This window comes from Osmerus eperlanus, chromosome 28 (assembly GCF_963692335.1).
Source record: "Osmerus eperlanus chromosome 28, fOsmEpe2.1, whole genome shotgun sequence".
NCBI classification, from domain to species: Eukaryota; Metazoa; Chordata; class Actinopteri; order Osmeriformes; family Osmeridae; genus Osmerus; species Osmerus eperlanus.
In genome coordinates this window covers 4178841-4193329 of record NC_085045.1, presented here as the reverse complement: position 1 = coordinate 4193329, position 14489 = coordinate 4178841, and the positions used below count along the sequence as shown (strand labels likewise).

General features: G+C 46.9%; 1 protein-coding gene and 1 long non-coding RNA gene across 2 annotated transcripts in view; one reads left to right on the top strand and one right to left on the bottom strand.

Moving 5' to 3' along the window:
- Nucleotides 1-3896, top strand: part of LOC134015381 (uncharacterized) — a 5197-nt gene extending 1301 nt beyond the window's left edge. Inside the window, exon 2 of the long non-coding RNA XR_009929101.1 lies at nt 2110-3896. This is a non-coding gene — a long non-coding RNA (uncharacterized LOC134015381). The remainder of the gene's footprint in view (nt 1-2109) is intronic.
- Nucleotides 1-14394, bottom strand: part of nr6a1a (nuclear receptor subfamily 6, group A, member 1a) — a 46729-nt gene extending 32335 nt beyond the window's left edge. The window contains exons 1-2 of the mRNA XM_062454926.1: nt 14204-14394; nt 7038-7085 (exon numbers count right to left, since the gene is read on the bottom strand). Coding sequence (XP_062310910.1) covers nt 7038-7085; nt 14204-14270 — 115 coding nt within the window. The 5' untranslated portion in view covers nt 14271-14394. The remainder of the gene's footprint in view (nt 1-7037; nt 7086-14203) is intronic.
- Nucleotides 14395-14489: the final 95 nt, after the last annotated feature.

Below are 14489 nucleotides of genomic sequence, written 5' to 3'. Positions count from 1 at the left end.
CCTTTAGTAAGGTCTGACATAGCTGAGAGTGCCATCTCTCATCTCACACTCTTACGCCGGGCCCTTCACTGACCCAGGTGAGTAAGGTAGAGTCTCTCCCACCTGGCACAATGGAGTCAGCTAGCGGCGTTACCGTGGCGGCATTCTGGCGTTGGAGATGACAAACGACTCTGGCACGTTCCGCAATCGTTGGAAACCAAATCCCACCCCGAGCGCTGGCAGCGCCGTGGCCGGGGCACGTGGAGGAGGAAGCCGTCTGGAGAGGCCGGCTGGCTGGTTGGCCGAGCGGGCCCTGGCTCTCAGCCTGGGAGAGCTCTCCCAGCGGAGGAGGAGGCCCTCTCCGAGGGGCCCCGAGGTGGTCCACCTGAGCCCTTGTCACACTCCGCAGCACGGCATATGTTGCTTCTTCAAACATCGGCTCCGCGTGCCACGACTCGACGCTGCCCACGTGCCTTAAAGTTCCGACAGGGTATCGAACAACTTCGCCGAACGAGTGGCAATCTCATTAAAAGCTAGTTATTTTTGCCAATGTTATCATGTCACAGCGGTCTGATTTGACATTAAGCTTCGGATCTGACTGACATCGTAATTATGGAACATTTGTTGAGTTGGATTGAGCTTGCTCACAAAACTGACAGCTAGAAATGATTTACGTCATGATATCCTAACTATTTACATCTCAAATAATTGATTTGAGATGGAGCGAGACCATCACAGTGTGTGCTGTAATAGTAGAGTGTGTGTGTCTGTGTGACGTGAGCATGTGTTCAGAGACTCCCAGCAAAGTATTTTCGACTTGGCATCCTGACCACATTTTGGAGTGTCAGGTTAAGAGCGGGGCGTCGTGTGTGAGAGGATCCTCGTTCACATTCCAACCGTCACGAGATACGGCAACACATCAACCTTTATACTCGTTCCAAATCGATCACGGCAAAATCACCAGCTTTATTTTTCTCCTCTCCCGATGGATGATGGCACCTCTCACAGACGGGTCAGCCTCGGCTTCTCGGTGCCAGCGAGGCACGGCGTGCCTGTTTATGGACTGTGGCAGCCTGACGTCAACAGTCAGACAGTACACTGTGTGCCTTCTCATTGTCTGACCTCTGGAATGTGCCGACGGTGCAGGGTTCACACTGGTTTAGTGACAGACTCGCATTCTGAGAGAGAGAGAGAGAGAGAGAGAGAGAGAGAGAGAGAGAGAGAGAGAGAGAGAGAGAGAGAGAGAGAGAGAGAGAGAGAGAGAGAGAGAGAGAGAGAGAGAGAGAGAGAGAGAGAGAGAGAGAGAGAGAGAGAGAGAGAGAGAGAGAGAGAGAGAGATTCTAGAATGAAAGACCCTGTGTGTTTGGGGCAGGGAGCCAAAGTGAACAAGGGCCAAAACAAGAAAACCAGTGACCCTCAAGTCGAGGGTAATCATAGAGACCGGGACCCAATCTGACCAGGCTGGAAAAACTAAAGGGTGTTTACCTGGAGCGGAAAAGCGAGAGGATCACCATATTTAGAGAGAGAGAAAAGTCAACAAATTATAGGAATTCAACTGCCATGAGTGTGAGCGACATGCCAGCAGAGTTCTGCCGTATCGTGCTTGTTGGAAATAACAGCAGCAGGAAGCTGGTAATCCCTAGTTCTGCGTTGGGACATCATTTGAAACAGCCAGAAAATATATCTCTATAATTAGGCCGACTTCATGCCTTAATATTCTAACCAGAAGTCTGTATTCCCCACCCATCCTTAATCCCACATTTGTGTGCCAAACTGTAAAAAAGAACAAAAGAAAAAGAGTGTTCCAAATCCCCTCTGCATGTTCCACAGTTAGGAGCATCAGCCAAATGGGAGAGTGCATTAATAAAACATGACTGCATGATTTTTTCCAACCTCAAAGACGCTAACACAGGAAGATGCATTCCCAGCGCAGTGGCTGGGGTTCAGCGCTGGGTAAAGGGAGCAGTCGTCTAACTAGCTCCGATGCGGGCGCTAGGCTACGGGGGCTAGGCTGCAGGGCGCACCAGTGCGCTGTGATCCCGCTTCTGCTCAGCGTTTGCCGAGGATTGATTGGCGTGCTGTTTTGTCATTTATTCATGGGCTTGCTTTCTTCTTCTGTTTCTCCTACAGCTGCCTGGGATGGGCGGAGTGAGTGTGTGTGTGTGTGTGTGTGTGTGAGAGAGAGGAAATGTGAGGACATCACTGGGGGAGAGAAGAGCAGGAACTGGAAGCTTGGCAAGGTGAGAGTCTTGTTAGCAGGCTTTTCACCCCAGCAGAGGAAAATAGATAATAGTATTCACCAAAGCCACAGGACCTAGACTATTTCAGGAAACCCCAAACCACGGCTCTCCACCTCTCCTGGCTTCCTATCCACGTCATTAGGGACTCAACGTCAACATGGGTGGTAACAAAACTTGGCAGCGACAAACTCGTTGTGGGCCAAGAGAGAGGAGCACATTACTTTATATAACTGCTGGGCTAAAAACTGCATTTCAAAAGTGGTGTGGAGACAAACCCAGCTGAACACGAGCTGGGACGGCCGACCGGCAGAGGCCGTGCTCCCCTGGTGCCCTCGGTGAACATTCAACGCTGTCGGTGAGTTTGAGCCACTGTCCAAAACCATCGACCGTTGACTGTACCCCTAGGCCACCACAGTGCAGCCACCAGGCAGCCAAAGAGACTGTACCCCACAAGCACCCCCTACCCCCCCCCCCCCCACACACACACACACACACACACCCTGCGTCTGCCACCCTAGCAACCAGCTGAAGAGGAGACAAGACACCCCACAGAGAGAAGACCTCCGCCTGCTCAGCCTCCGTCAGCGCCTGGGCCGGCGCCAACACACACCCGAGGCCCAACTCTTAAGGCTGCAATAAACATTCATTGCTGTCGGTGGGTTTACATGAGAACAACTCACTGATCAATGAATGCAGACTGCGGTACAAACACCTCGAGGCCTCGACTGAAGCTAGGAGGTACGAGAGGGACCACAGATGAGTCACTGAAGAAGCTCTCTCTACCCAGATGTACGGAGATTAGCAACAACTCTGCAAACCCACATGACCTTACCATTAAACATCATCCGACTTTGTTTTGTAATGGTGTCTGATACCGTGGTACTGATATGGTTTGACCATAGTTATTAATGACCCGTCGACACATGATCCTTTTGACACGCACAGTATATTTGTATACAGTAAATGCAATACATAAAGATGACGTGTAAATAGGTCAAAACATTTGCAAAACAGGGGAACGATGTTAACTGTTATGTGTGAGGGTATCATCGATAGTTTTTCAAAGGGTTATGTTTTTTCGAAGTGAAGCAGGGAGTCCCAGAGTGGGGCTGTCTGATGGGGCAGCTGCAGGGTGCAGACCACAGCACTCCCCACACAGCTGGGAGTGTTCAGCCTTTCACCGTGCCAAAACAATACAGCCTGAAATAGGAGTTTCAACTCAGCAAATTCACTGTGGCAAGAACAATCACAGGGGTGAAGCAGAGCAACACGTTTTCACACAAACTTTCAGATTTGGTTCAAGTGGACCTTCTCAAATAAAACTGAAACAATCTGCGAGCCTGATTCTTGGAAAGTTAATTTCCCCTTCGCTGTCGGTAATTGGAGGAGATACAGACATATGGAAATAATTTCACAGTAATTGCCCTGTAGGGTTATGTTAACATTCTGGGGAATTTCAAGCACATTGACATTCTCCAGTCAAGCCAGACCTAAAGCATGTTTTATCATTTATTTACAGTGGGAAGTGTCTGACAGAGCTATAAGAACCAGCCTGGGTCATCTGTCTTTAAACTGATAAACTGTGTTCTGTTATTTCACCAGGGAATATCACCGCAATACAATCCACGTGTATCTGATATCAGTTTGGCGAAAATCATTAAACGTTTCTTTCCTACATATTTTAGATGCCTATTCTTTGCTCGTTGTCCTATCTCTATGACTATTCTCTCTGTGAATAGGATTATTTCTGAAAAACCCTCTTTAGATGATGTCAACCTAGGAGGTGCTAGGAGACGAGCTAGGGTGTTTGTGACACGCAACACTGGAAGTCGGGCTCGCTCAAAGCCCGGCTTGTTTATCCCCAAAAGGAGTTGGGCTTTGTCATCGCCACACACAGTGAAGTTATAGGCACTGACACAGGGAACAGCATGACCCACTTCTGGATGACCTGGAAACACTCCGCAGGCTTGACCCCCCCCAGCCTCACGCCAACGCGAGTCGCATCAAAGCGGAGGAGAAAAACGGCGAATCGAATCTGGTCATAAATTATTAAAAGTCCAGATGAAGAGAATGCGCGTCGGCCAGAGCGCTAAAGCTTCCAGCACACACGCCGTTACAGCTAAGTCAAATAGCAGGCGCGCACAGCCAAAGAGAAATGACATAAATCAAAGAGTGCATACAGCACCGTTCGAGCACAAATGGAAAGGGAAAAAATTCCCTCCCCCCTACATACAGTTACAGCATCTGTCACCGCTTAATGTAAATCAATGCCCCTTCATGCATGAGTACAATTGGACGGGATTAAAAGGAGGACTCTTAAAAAACACTGGTAAGAGAGCCTGGGTTTGGAAAAATGGCAGAGATGTGAGGATCAAGGACTTCTGTTCTTAAATGACTTTTTGAACACAAGTTTTGAAGTTAGCTCAGTTTATGTGAGGACAAAGGAAAAGCATGTGCTGGGTTTCAGCCAAGTACTTCCATATGAATGTTGAGTTCATAGAGTCCAAGAATGACTGCATGTGGGAGCCATGCATCCTGTGGAAGAAACGACGAATGGCTGCTGCCCCCTTGTGGTTATTACTCCACACTACAACGGGGTGGACCGCTTCGCAGCAACATTTTCTAAACGGGCAGGTCAGGCAACAGAGAAAAGCCCAGAGACGTACCAATCAATGCATTGAATCATGGTGACAATAAAAGTATGCGCATGTGCTATTGGTATACCTAACCAAATCTGTGAGAGAACACACCCCAATTGCCCTTACTGCAACACGGTACTTTACGACCAATTCAACCTTCTTAGAGCAAAGGCCTAGGCCTTATCCAGCTCCAGTGAATAGATATCTGGTAATGATTGACCACGAGACAGAGGCAAACACTAAGCCCCTGATAACCTCACAAATGCCTCGGTGAGCAGTGATTGGTCAGCTGTGACCACTGAGCAGGGGTGTGTGGGAGGGCTGTAGGCCCTGGGCCAGGTCATACTGGAGGTGATCAAGGGGAGGAGCCATCACTGCTGCTGTGAGTGACAGTTGAGATCCTCCTATAGACAGCCTACTATACAGTTTCCAGTGGTCTTGAGTTCCCTCTGCTTTGCATTCAGTCTGATGTAAAACAGACTTTGTATTTACATTCATTTTAGTCACATGATTTCAGAAATGCAAACTGTATAAAATACGTAAATTATATTAAAAGGGTTCAGCTCTGTGCTTCTAAACTGATGTAACAGTTGCTGTTTCACAGGGAGCCTGTGGAGTCGACTACACATAGACAGACAGCAGGTACAGAATCCTTCCATTCAACGTGCCACTTTCTGTTTTCGGGACAACTAAAACTTTGTCTACTCAGTAGAGTTGAAAACAGCTGTTGCAAACTCAGCTATTTGACCTCTGACCTGTGTTTTGGTCGCTGAATGGGGGTCTCTGGATTCCCAGCCCTGTCATAGTATTTACAAGCTAGGGGAGCCCTGGTTGCCCACCCCCCCTCCCCCCTCCACCTTCTCCAGCCCCTTGACCCCCAAATCACCCTTGCCCACTCCGTGCACTTAGGCATCCTGGGAGGAGAATAAGCCAAGGGAGAGCTCTGGTAACCCTGATCCCGCCTCCTCAAGTTTACAACCCAATCAGCCTCAGCCTCATAAATCTATGCCTCCTCCTTCACCAGGGCAACAATGCCAGCCTTTCTCTGGTGCGCAGGTTTAATAGTTCCCCCAAGCTTCCTTCCAGTTATTACAGACTCCCACAGGTTTATAGAGGCCTGGACACAGAGGCTGCTGAGAAAGTCCAGTCCAGCAGAGCGCTGCACACAATCAGGTCAGCATGGAGTCACCGCGGGGTCACAGAGGGTCAGGAGGGTCTGAACTGATACTAACCTCTGACCTCTGTGCTGTGCCACCTGGCACTGCACTCAGGGCAAAGAGGAGCCAAAGTGAACTTCGCCTGAACCTGGACCTGAACATTGGAGCCCCCCCCCCACCCTCAAGGCTCTGCCCCGCCCCTTTCCAGCAGCCAGCAGCCCAGCTGAGAGAGGGATTGAACCAGCAGTCAGTAGAACTACAGAACAAACACAAACACTGTGGGAGGAAATACCACTGAGACCAAAAGACGCTATCAAACTATCAAACTCAATGAAATGAAAATGAAATGAAATTACAATTCAGTAGATGTTTTTGAAAGAGACATTTTTCGTACATAAATTATGCAGTCGTCATAAATGGTTTTATCCAAGAGCCACCAAGTGGTCGTATAATAGGATGTGATTGATGCTGTCTGGAGAAGAAAAAACACTGCCCTCTAGTGGACTTTATGAGTGACAAAAGTGTCATTTTAGTCACCACCAGACAGTGATCTTTAAGCAAGATTCACTGCCATCTAGTGCAAAGGGCCAAACTGCAGGCGTGGGGTGAGGGAGGGCATCTTAAAACATTTATATATGTAATGCTAAAGCTTAAGATTACAAATTCATAATTACACAATGTATTCATGTACTCATTCAGCCTTTAATCATGTATAAATGTAATTGCTGATGCTTTAAAAACAAGTTTGATCTAAATGTTAACCACATGGCACTCTTGGCCTAAGTGTCGTTATTGTCTTTGATAGAACACATAACTATTTGACCACGGTGAAAATTTCTTTAGATTTACCTTGTAAAAGCATCTTCTCACTGAACACAGACGCAGCTGAAGGTGAGCAAGTAACAACACGGGCAACTGTCGATGTCAAGTTAATAAAGTTACAACGATACCGCCATGTGCTAATGCGAATGACTGGCGCTAAATGCTATCTTGCAGGGAGTGAACTTATAGGATCGACTTACCCATCCCATCATTCTGTTCGCCTTCTAGTGAGTGGTCAGCATAGAAGCCTGGAAGACAAAAGGGGGACATTTTGGGACATGAGTGAAAGCGATAGAGAGATCATTTACAGTAGTTAAGAGGTCTGGCTGAGGCCACCGATCCATCATGTTGACTTAGCAGAGAGACCCAGTCAGGGACGAGGGCTGGACCCCCCCCCTCGCCATCTGTGCTGTGAACTGGGTCCATACTAGACGTCTGTCCGCTTCTTATTTACACACACACACACACACACACACGTGCTGGCGGGGCGGGCGGGCGTTCAAACACACGAGTGTGTGGAGTGCCCTGGCTGTGTATCAGTTGCCTCCCACCCTGGTCGGCACGCCGCCCTGATATCAACAGCTGGGGACCCCTGACCCGGCACACGCCAGGCAGCCCACACCCCACACCGGCATATGTTCTCCCCGGAGGATACAGCCCGTGCCAGGACACACACACACAATCCCCCCCAACTCCCATCCCCCCCCCCCCCCCCCCCCACACACACACACACACACACACACACACACACAATGTGCCCCTGTGCTTATGACACCGTGTTCTCCCAGCTTCTTCACACTGATATCACAAGCCTACAAATGGGTCGGTAATTGCTCGGAAAACATTCTCACAAAAGGCAAAGATTATCCCTATCTGAAATCAAGACGCCGAAAAAAATCATCGGCGTTTCAGCTAATAATGGGCTAAGACCCCGGAGAGAGAAGAATGAAACTCCAGTGTGTGGTCTGCTCTCGCTAATCCTCCTGACGGCCGATTGGCCATTATAGCCCGGGGCAGGGAGGGCTTCCAGGGGTAGGCTGGTCTTCTGGAGGATCCTCTGCTGCAGTCCTTTGTGTGTTGACAAAGAAGGGCTGCATCTTTAACCTTTCACCCCTAAAACCCTCCACAGCCTCCAGCGCAATCAGCTCGCAATCAAAACAGCATACTGGTCCTTGTTTGGTTTCTCTATCCCCCTACTGGGACAGGATAAGAGGGTATGCGTGCTCGCTGATGCATTCACTTCAGCGGTCTGGATACTGTAAGTCTTCTGTCGAGAACAGCTTCTGGCAGGGTCGGGGGTGTTAGGCGACACCTCAAAGGGAACGGGGCCAACTAGAGTGACCAAGAAGCCCAGCTATCGAGAATACGTCAAAACATGTCTTCCCGTACTGTACGACGATGTAAAGCCAAAGCGGTAGAAAAAAAATATCAACCGTATACCATTCCACATTCCTTTCCACCGAGCCATATGGCGAGGTTGGCGGTGCGAGGCCCCAGTGCAGGGGTTCAAACACAATACACATGCAACAAAGTGTAGCTTTGGATGTACAGCAAGTCCCCGGCACACCCCCACCCATTAGCGCGGCCCCTCGTGTCAGTTTGGAACCATCTCGGAACACTTGGGGCCCCCATCGAAAAACCCTCATCAGGCCCCTACATCAGTCCATCACTGTCCCAGATCGTCTGTCCCAGATGGCCAGTGTTCCGCTTGGCCAGCGGAGGGGCACACCAGCCTGTCACCGGAGTAGAGTGGCCTCTACCTGTCAGCCTGGCCTTATCTTACCACCAAGCCCTGCCACATCTATCACATGTCACACTGGGAGGCCTGGCCAAGAATGAAGCCAGGAGAAAGGAGGGGAGGGGGGGGGGGGGGGGTAGAAGAAAGTGAGGGAAGGAAGGAAGGAGGGAAGGAAGGGAGAAACAAGAAGTTCCGACGGTTGCCTGTTGAAAAGAATGCGCTCTCTCAAGCTGAATGGTGATTGGCAGTTACAGTGCTCCCCTCCCCCTCCCTTCCCCTCTAGACAGTGACTGAAGATTGATGGGAAGAGGCAGAGACAGATACATCATTGTTTTCACGACAATACAGGACTAAATGAATCACCTGCTATGAGAAGCCACAGTTGAACCGCCCCTGGGCAGAAGTGCCAAAGACAACCTTTTCCTACAGACACAACAGAGCATGTCTTGGGGAGTTTCAAAGATAAGTGTCACTGCGCTATGAAAAGCCTGAAACGGCAGATGGAAGGCTATATCCATGTTGAGGGGGAGCACACAGCCTAGCACTGTTACCTGATATTAGTCCTGATCCTAGGCCTGGATCGCCTCACATTAGGCGGGTCACTGCTTTTGTACCAGGGGTGGTTCAGCTACGGTAGTTTTACTGGGGTGGGTCCTTAGTGCCTCATGCTGGAGGTCCATTCTACCTGACTTCTTAATGTGGGTGTTAATTAATTGACTGGAGTGCTACCTGAACATGATCCCAAGTACCCAAGGGAGTTCTCCATTTGTCTTCTTCCGCTTCCAACCACAGGCCAACGTTTCTCTCTGACCTCTCCTCAAGAAGACAGAGGGGATTGTGGACTTGGCATAGAGCATAATTAGCCGTCTCAGTCAAAGGCGAAGGCCACCTCGCCATTCACCGTGGTGGATTTTCCCTAAGTGACAGATTGTGGGCAAAAACAAGGGTGCGCGCTCGCTCCACAGGCTGCGACGTGGCCAATCCTTTTGACCTCCACACCTGACCCCTGACCCGGCCGTGTAACATCACGCAGCACAATGTCGACTCTGTCCCCTCCTCTGTTCCTGGCTAACAATGCATGCTGCCCCGACTCGCTGACGGTTCTCTCTCCGGCCTGCTCTTCCCGACGGGGCCTCAAGTTCACTACGGCGTCCTGTACTCTGCCCTGAGCCCTCGGTCTCAACCACAGGCTCTTCTTTATACTCTACTAAGACACTGAGAAAGAACATATCCACTCATTGCAAAACACTGCCTTCTGGATGTTCGCGGGACAATAATCCCTCAAAACTTCCCCCCCACGTTTACATTTTCACAAGCGTCTAGTGGAAAGAAAATGAAGTCACGTTGATTGAGATGTGAAGCTGATGTCTCTATCTGGGGGGATTGTGAGAGTCTGAGCAGAGGGTCAAGCCCTGGTCAGAGAGAGAGGGGAGGGGCTTCCTCACCACTGCTTGACACGCTCAAAGGATCCAACTTCCCTTTCATCATAACAGGGGTCGGGGTTTTACTACCTCTGAGCTGGATTGCGTGGGCGCACACACACACACAGCACAAACACATTCACAGGGCGAAAGGGCATCTTAAAATAATCATCGCGCAAAGACAAATTAACGGCTGAGACATTAAGGAGTGCGCTTGTGACTTTTTACTTCAGATTCTCATCCAAGTTTGTAGTGTAGAATGTCTAGCTAGCTGGGCAAACTGGCTGTGTCGTGAGGTAATGGGAAGGTTCACAGAAGGAGGTTCGAAAATTGTTAGCGGATTCCTGTTAAAATAGTCATTGGGCATGGGACTGTGTATCTTTGCTGTTGACTGTGAAATTACTGTGGTGTCAGAGGCAGATATTTACTTGGCTATACTAAATCTATGAGTTTGGCCTGATGGTTCTTTCAGAACCAATAACCTCTGAACAATGCAAAAAAAGGACCCTTTTCTCACAGAGGACAGACCTTAGCAGTCAAAAACTGACACATTTTTTGGATACTCTATCAAGGGGCAATTTCTAAAAGCAATAAAGACAACTCACGAATCTGAAGGAAAAAGCCATTGCTTTTTAACAGTCGTTAACAACGACATCCTCTGGTTCGGTGAGACACACTTCCACAGGAAGGACATTTCTTCTCTACATACCAAGTTCGGTGCTTTACAGCCTCCTGTAAACTCATCCTCCACCCAAATTCAAACTCAAATTGAAGACATTTATGGCTCTTGGCTGGCTAAAGTGTTGAATATCACAGAGCCCTGACAAAAGCCTGTCCCTGGGCTCACAGACCAGCGGTGTCACTGTACCAACTGCCTGGAAGCACTTACTGTACGGGCTCCCCACAAAACACACTTTACGACCCCCTCTCACCAACCCCACTACATCTCAATCCCAGCTGTTAAGTCCCCCTGACCCTAAAGGCACTGTTGCTTTCTGTGGGCTTGCATGAATAAACAACATCCACTGCTGCCTCCAGCCAAGTTATTGCCTCCTTGCATGCGACCAGGCTGGTTCTCCTCCTGCATGCTCTCTCGCTCTCGCTCTCTCGAGCTCATGGATCAAGTGAAGGTTGTAAATACTTTCCTGGGTCAGATGGAGGTCAGTTAGAGACTCGGCCATTATTACTTCAAGAGCAACATCTCCAATAGCTCTGGTCTCACAGCAGCCCAGAGGGAACATTATTACCTCCTCTGTGTGTGGACCCCAATAAAGACATGCCGCGACGCATAAAGAAAACGACAACTCTGTACTGAGAGTTTTCTGAGATCTGTGAAAGATGTTTCCAGTGTGCCTATATTGATACTATGGTGCATTGTGCAAGGTCTGTATTGACACGTTATCAGACCCCTGTTGTTGGGCTCCTAAAGTAGACATGATCTGATTATCCCCCTTGCTCAGTTTCAAGTCAGGGATGACCAGAGGAATGTGGTGTTGCCTGGTAACAGCACTGTCAGTGCCCAGGGACAGGATGAGGACCTTGGAGCACCATTATTTCTTTCTCCCTCTCTCTCCATCTCTCTCTCCTTTCACAGATGCAGAGACACAGTCAAGATATAACATCAATGAGAAATATGTCTATAAAACAACACAGATATGTTGAAATACAAATAAATCATTTTAAAATGGCGAGTATAACATTTTATATTGTTCTAGGAATGTTTTATATATTTTTTTTTATATATCCAGTATATAAAAATTAAAAAAATGATTGTATCTAAACTAAACTGTGATGCACACATCGTTTTTTGAATAAAGTTGATACGTTCACAGTAAATCATGAACATTTACAATGAAGCAGTCTTATCTTCACACCCATTCATCAATGTAATTGCCATACTTTTTCTATCGGCCTTTGATTTTCCAGTCCTTTCGTACATAAATCTTTCTTTATGTAGCCAAATAAATACTCAACATAACTGACATTTTATTGTCATTTTCATCAAATTTCACAATATCTACAGTGACTGCTCTTCCCAAACCAGTAATCTAAAGACAAATCTAAAGAGAGAATGAGCCTTAATGTCCCTGGACTGCTGTGTTGACAAAAATCAGTAGATAGGAGAAGGAATTAAGGGAGTTGAGTTAAGACCATCCCCTGGCCAAGAGACATGATTGATGACATCTGCCTGCTGTGACCCTCCACCCCTCTCCCCTCTCCCACCCCCTGTACTGTACTCCGCAGTCCTCATTCACCTTCACCGCAGGGGGCTCATCCTGTCCTTCCTCTGTCTCCACCCACAACACAGCTATTCCCCCCAGGGAAAGGAAAGCCTGTGGGCTTCTTCCCCTCCACCCCCTCCACAGTGGAAGGCTGACAAAGCACTCTCTTTCACTCCTCTGGCAAAAGCTGCCTTGCAAGCCTCAACCCCTGAGGACAAACACCACTGCATCCACCGAAACATATTCTTTCTGTTTTGCTTAATGCGAGCACAATTACATTAAAACAAGATCAGTTTCATTGATTAGAGACGACAAAAAAGCCTTCCTGTCAATTTTGATTGAATCAGTGAGAATGGATATTTGATTAAAAGGGAATGGAAATTAGGCATTAATCACAAATTACAATGAAAGTATATGAAAACATTTTAGTAAGCTGTAAGTATTCTTGTCCAATTTGTGAAGATTTCTGTTAATAGGCATTTAGCCAACTTAACGTATTTTCCCTGTGTTTTTTTGTAAATGATTTGTGAATGTAAGCTGTAGGTAACATTATATATGTAAACCTTTTTGGCAGTATTCATTTTGGGCAATGTATGAGTGTGTATAAAATGTAATTTAAAGATTGTTTAAATTATTTTTCCAAATGCAAAACATATCCAATAGGCAAACAATTTAATTGCAAACGAAACTACCCAAATTGCCTTTGATTGATTTTGTGACTCGTCATTAAAACAAAAGCAAAGCAAAATAACCCTATATTTGAAATGAATGCGGTAAGTCCGTATACATTATGTAAGATGTTCGACAGTACCAAGGCTATTTGAAAGTAATTGAAACCATTAGGCCCTAATTAATACACATTAAATCTCGAGAAGGAAAGGCCCGTTTTGTCTAAAGAGCTCTTGGCAAACACTGAATTTCTAAATTAGCTCGACACATTTCGAAAGGATGTTTGTTTTAGTTTGTTTCTTAAAATCTTGCAAATGAATCTTTGTACTCTTTGACGCATTTTGCTAAATGGCATTGGCGTTTATCCACACGGAACAAGGAGTGTGCAGACTCAGTCCGATACTGTGTCAACAACGGTTTATGCCTTTCGAAAGAAAATGTAACAGACTAGTCAATTTGCATACTAATTATGTCCGCACCTGTAGCTTATAGAGCAAATGGTAAAATAATCAGTAGCCTAGTCTCCCTGGCATGTGATTGGCAGTAAATGCATCCATTTAATTTCAGATTAAACAGAGTTTATCATTTAATTAAAACAAAGTTCTTAAGATTAAAAAAAAAATGGTAGCTTGTTTTAACTGCTTTTATTCTGTCGTTGTACACAATTTGGTACATTTCATTTGGAACTATGGGCTCGAGCTATGGGCCTTCTCTTACTGGTCATTTCCAGTGCCACAGGCAACACATGAATTTGTGACTAAACCGAACTGCTTTAGGGCGTTCTCCAAGTTCAAAAGTTCACCTTTTACGATCTCCAAAAGACCAATGACTACCCACGTCCAAATAAAAACATCTCTACCTCTGTTCCCAGTAGACAACAAGCCCATCAAAATATAAAACTAATGGAAATGCTGATGTACTGATACCCAACATTACAAGTAAAACATATGGAATAAATCAAATCTGATTTCAATATGTAAACATGTTTGAAGAACAATTCAGTTGTGCGTACACTTTTGTATTTTGTTGGTCTTTTTTTTATGCTGTGTTTGATACAAATACAATAGGCCTATGGCGAGTAAGCAACAAATAGGATGAGATAGACAGGTAGGACTACATTTACAGTACATTTACAGTTGGCTATTCCAAATCGTGAAATGTAGCCTAACAGTTCTTATATTTTAGTATTTGTGAATGTACACAGGTTACACAAAAACAAATTGCGCACATGAAAAACGTAACGGTCAAAACAATGGTGTTTACATGTCACCTACACACTCCCAATGGAAGTGGGGTATAGGGATGGAGATACTCACCATTAACGGACTTCGCACTGTTCTTCTCTGAGTATTCGAACCCATTTGTCCTCTTCTCTATCTCCATCCTTCTTCATGAAAGCTGCACTGGATTCTATGAACCGGACGCTTTAGACAACTATTTAATTCGTAACTGCTATAGCGCTTTGCTTCGCGGTCCTCCGCTCTTTGGATCACTACGCGGACCGTGGTCCCATGCTCACTGGTGTCAGTAAAATAACAGTTCATTCACATCGCTGACCCACACCCCCTACACAAATTACGCAATGACGCACGCGTTGTGGGC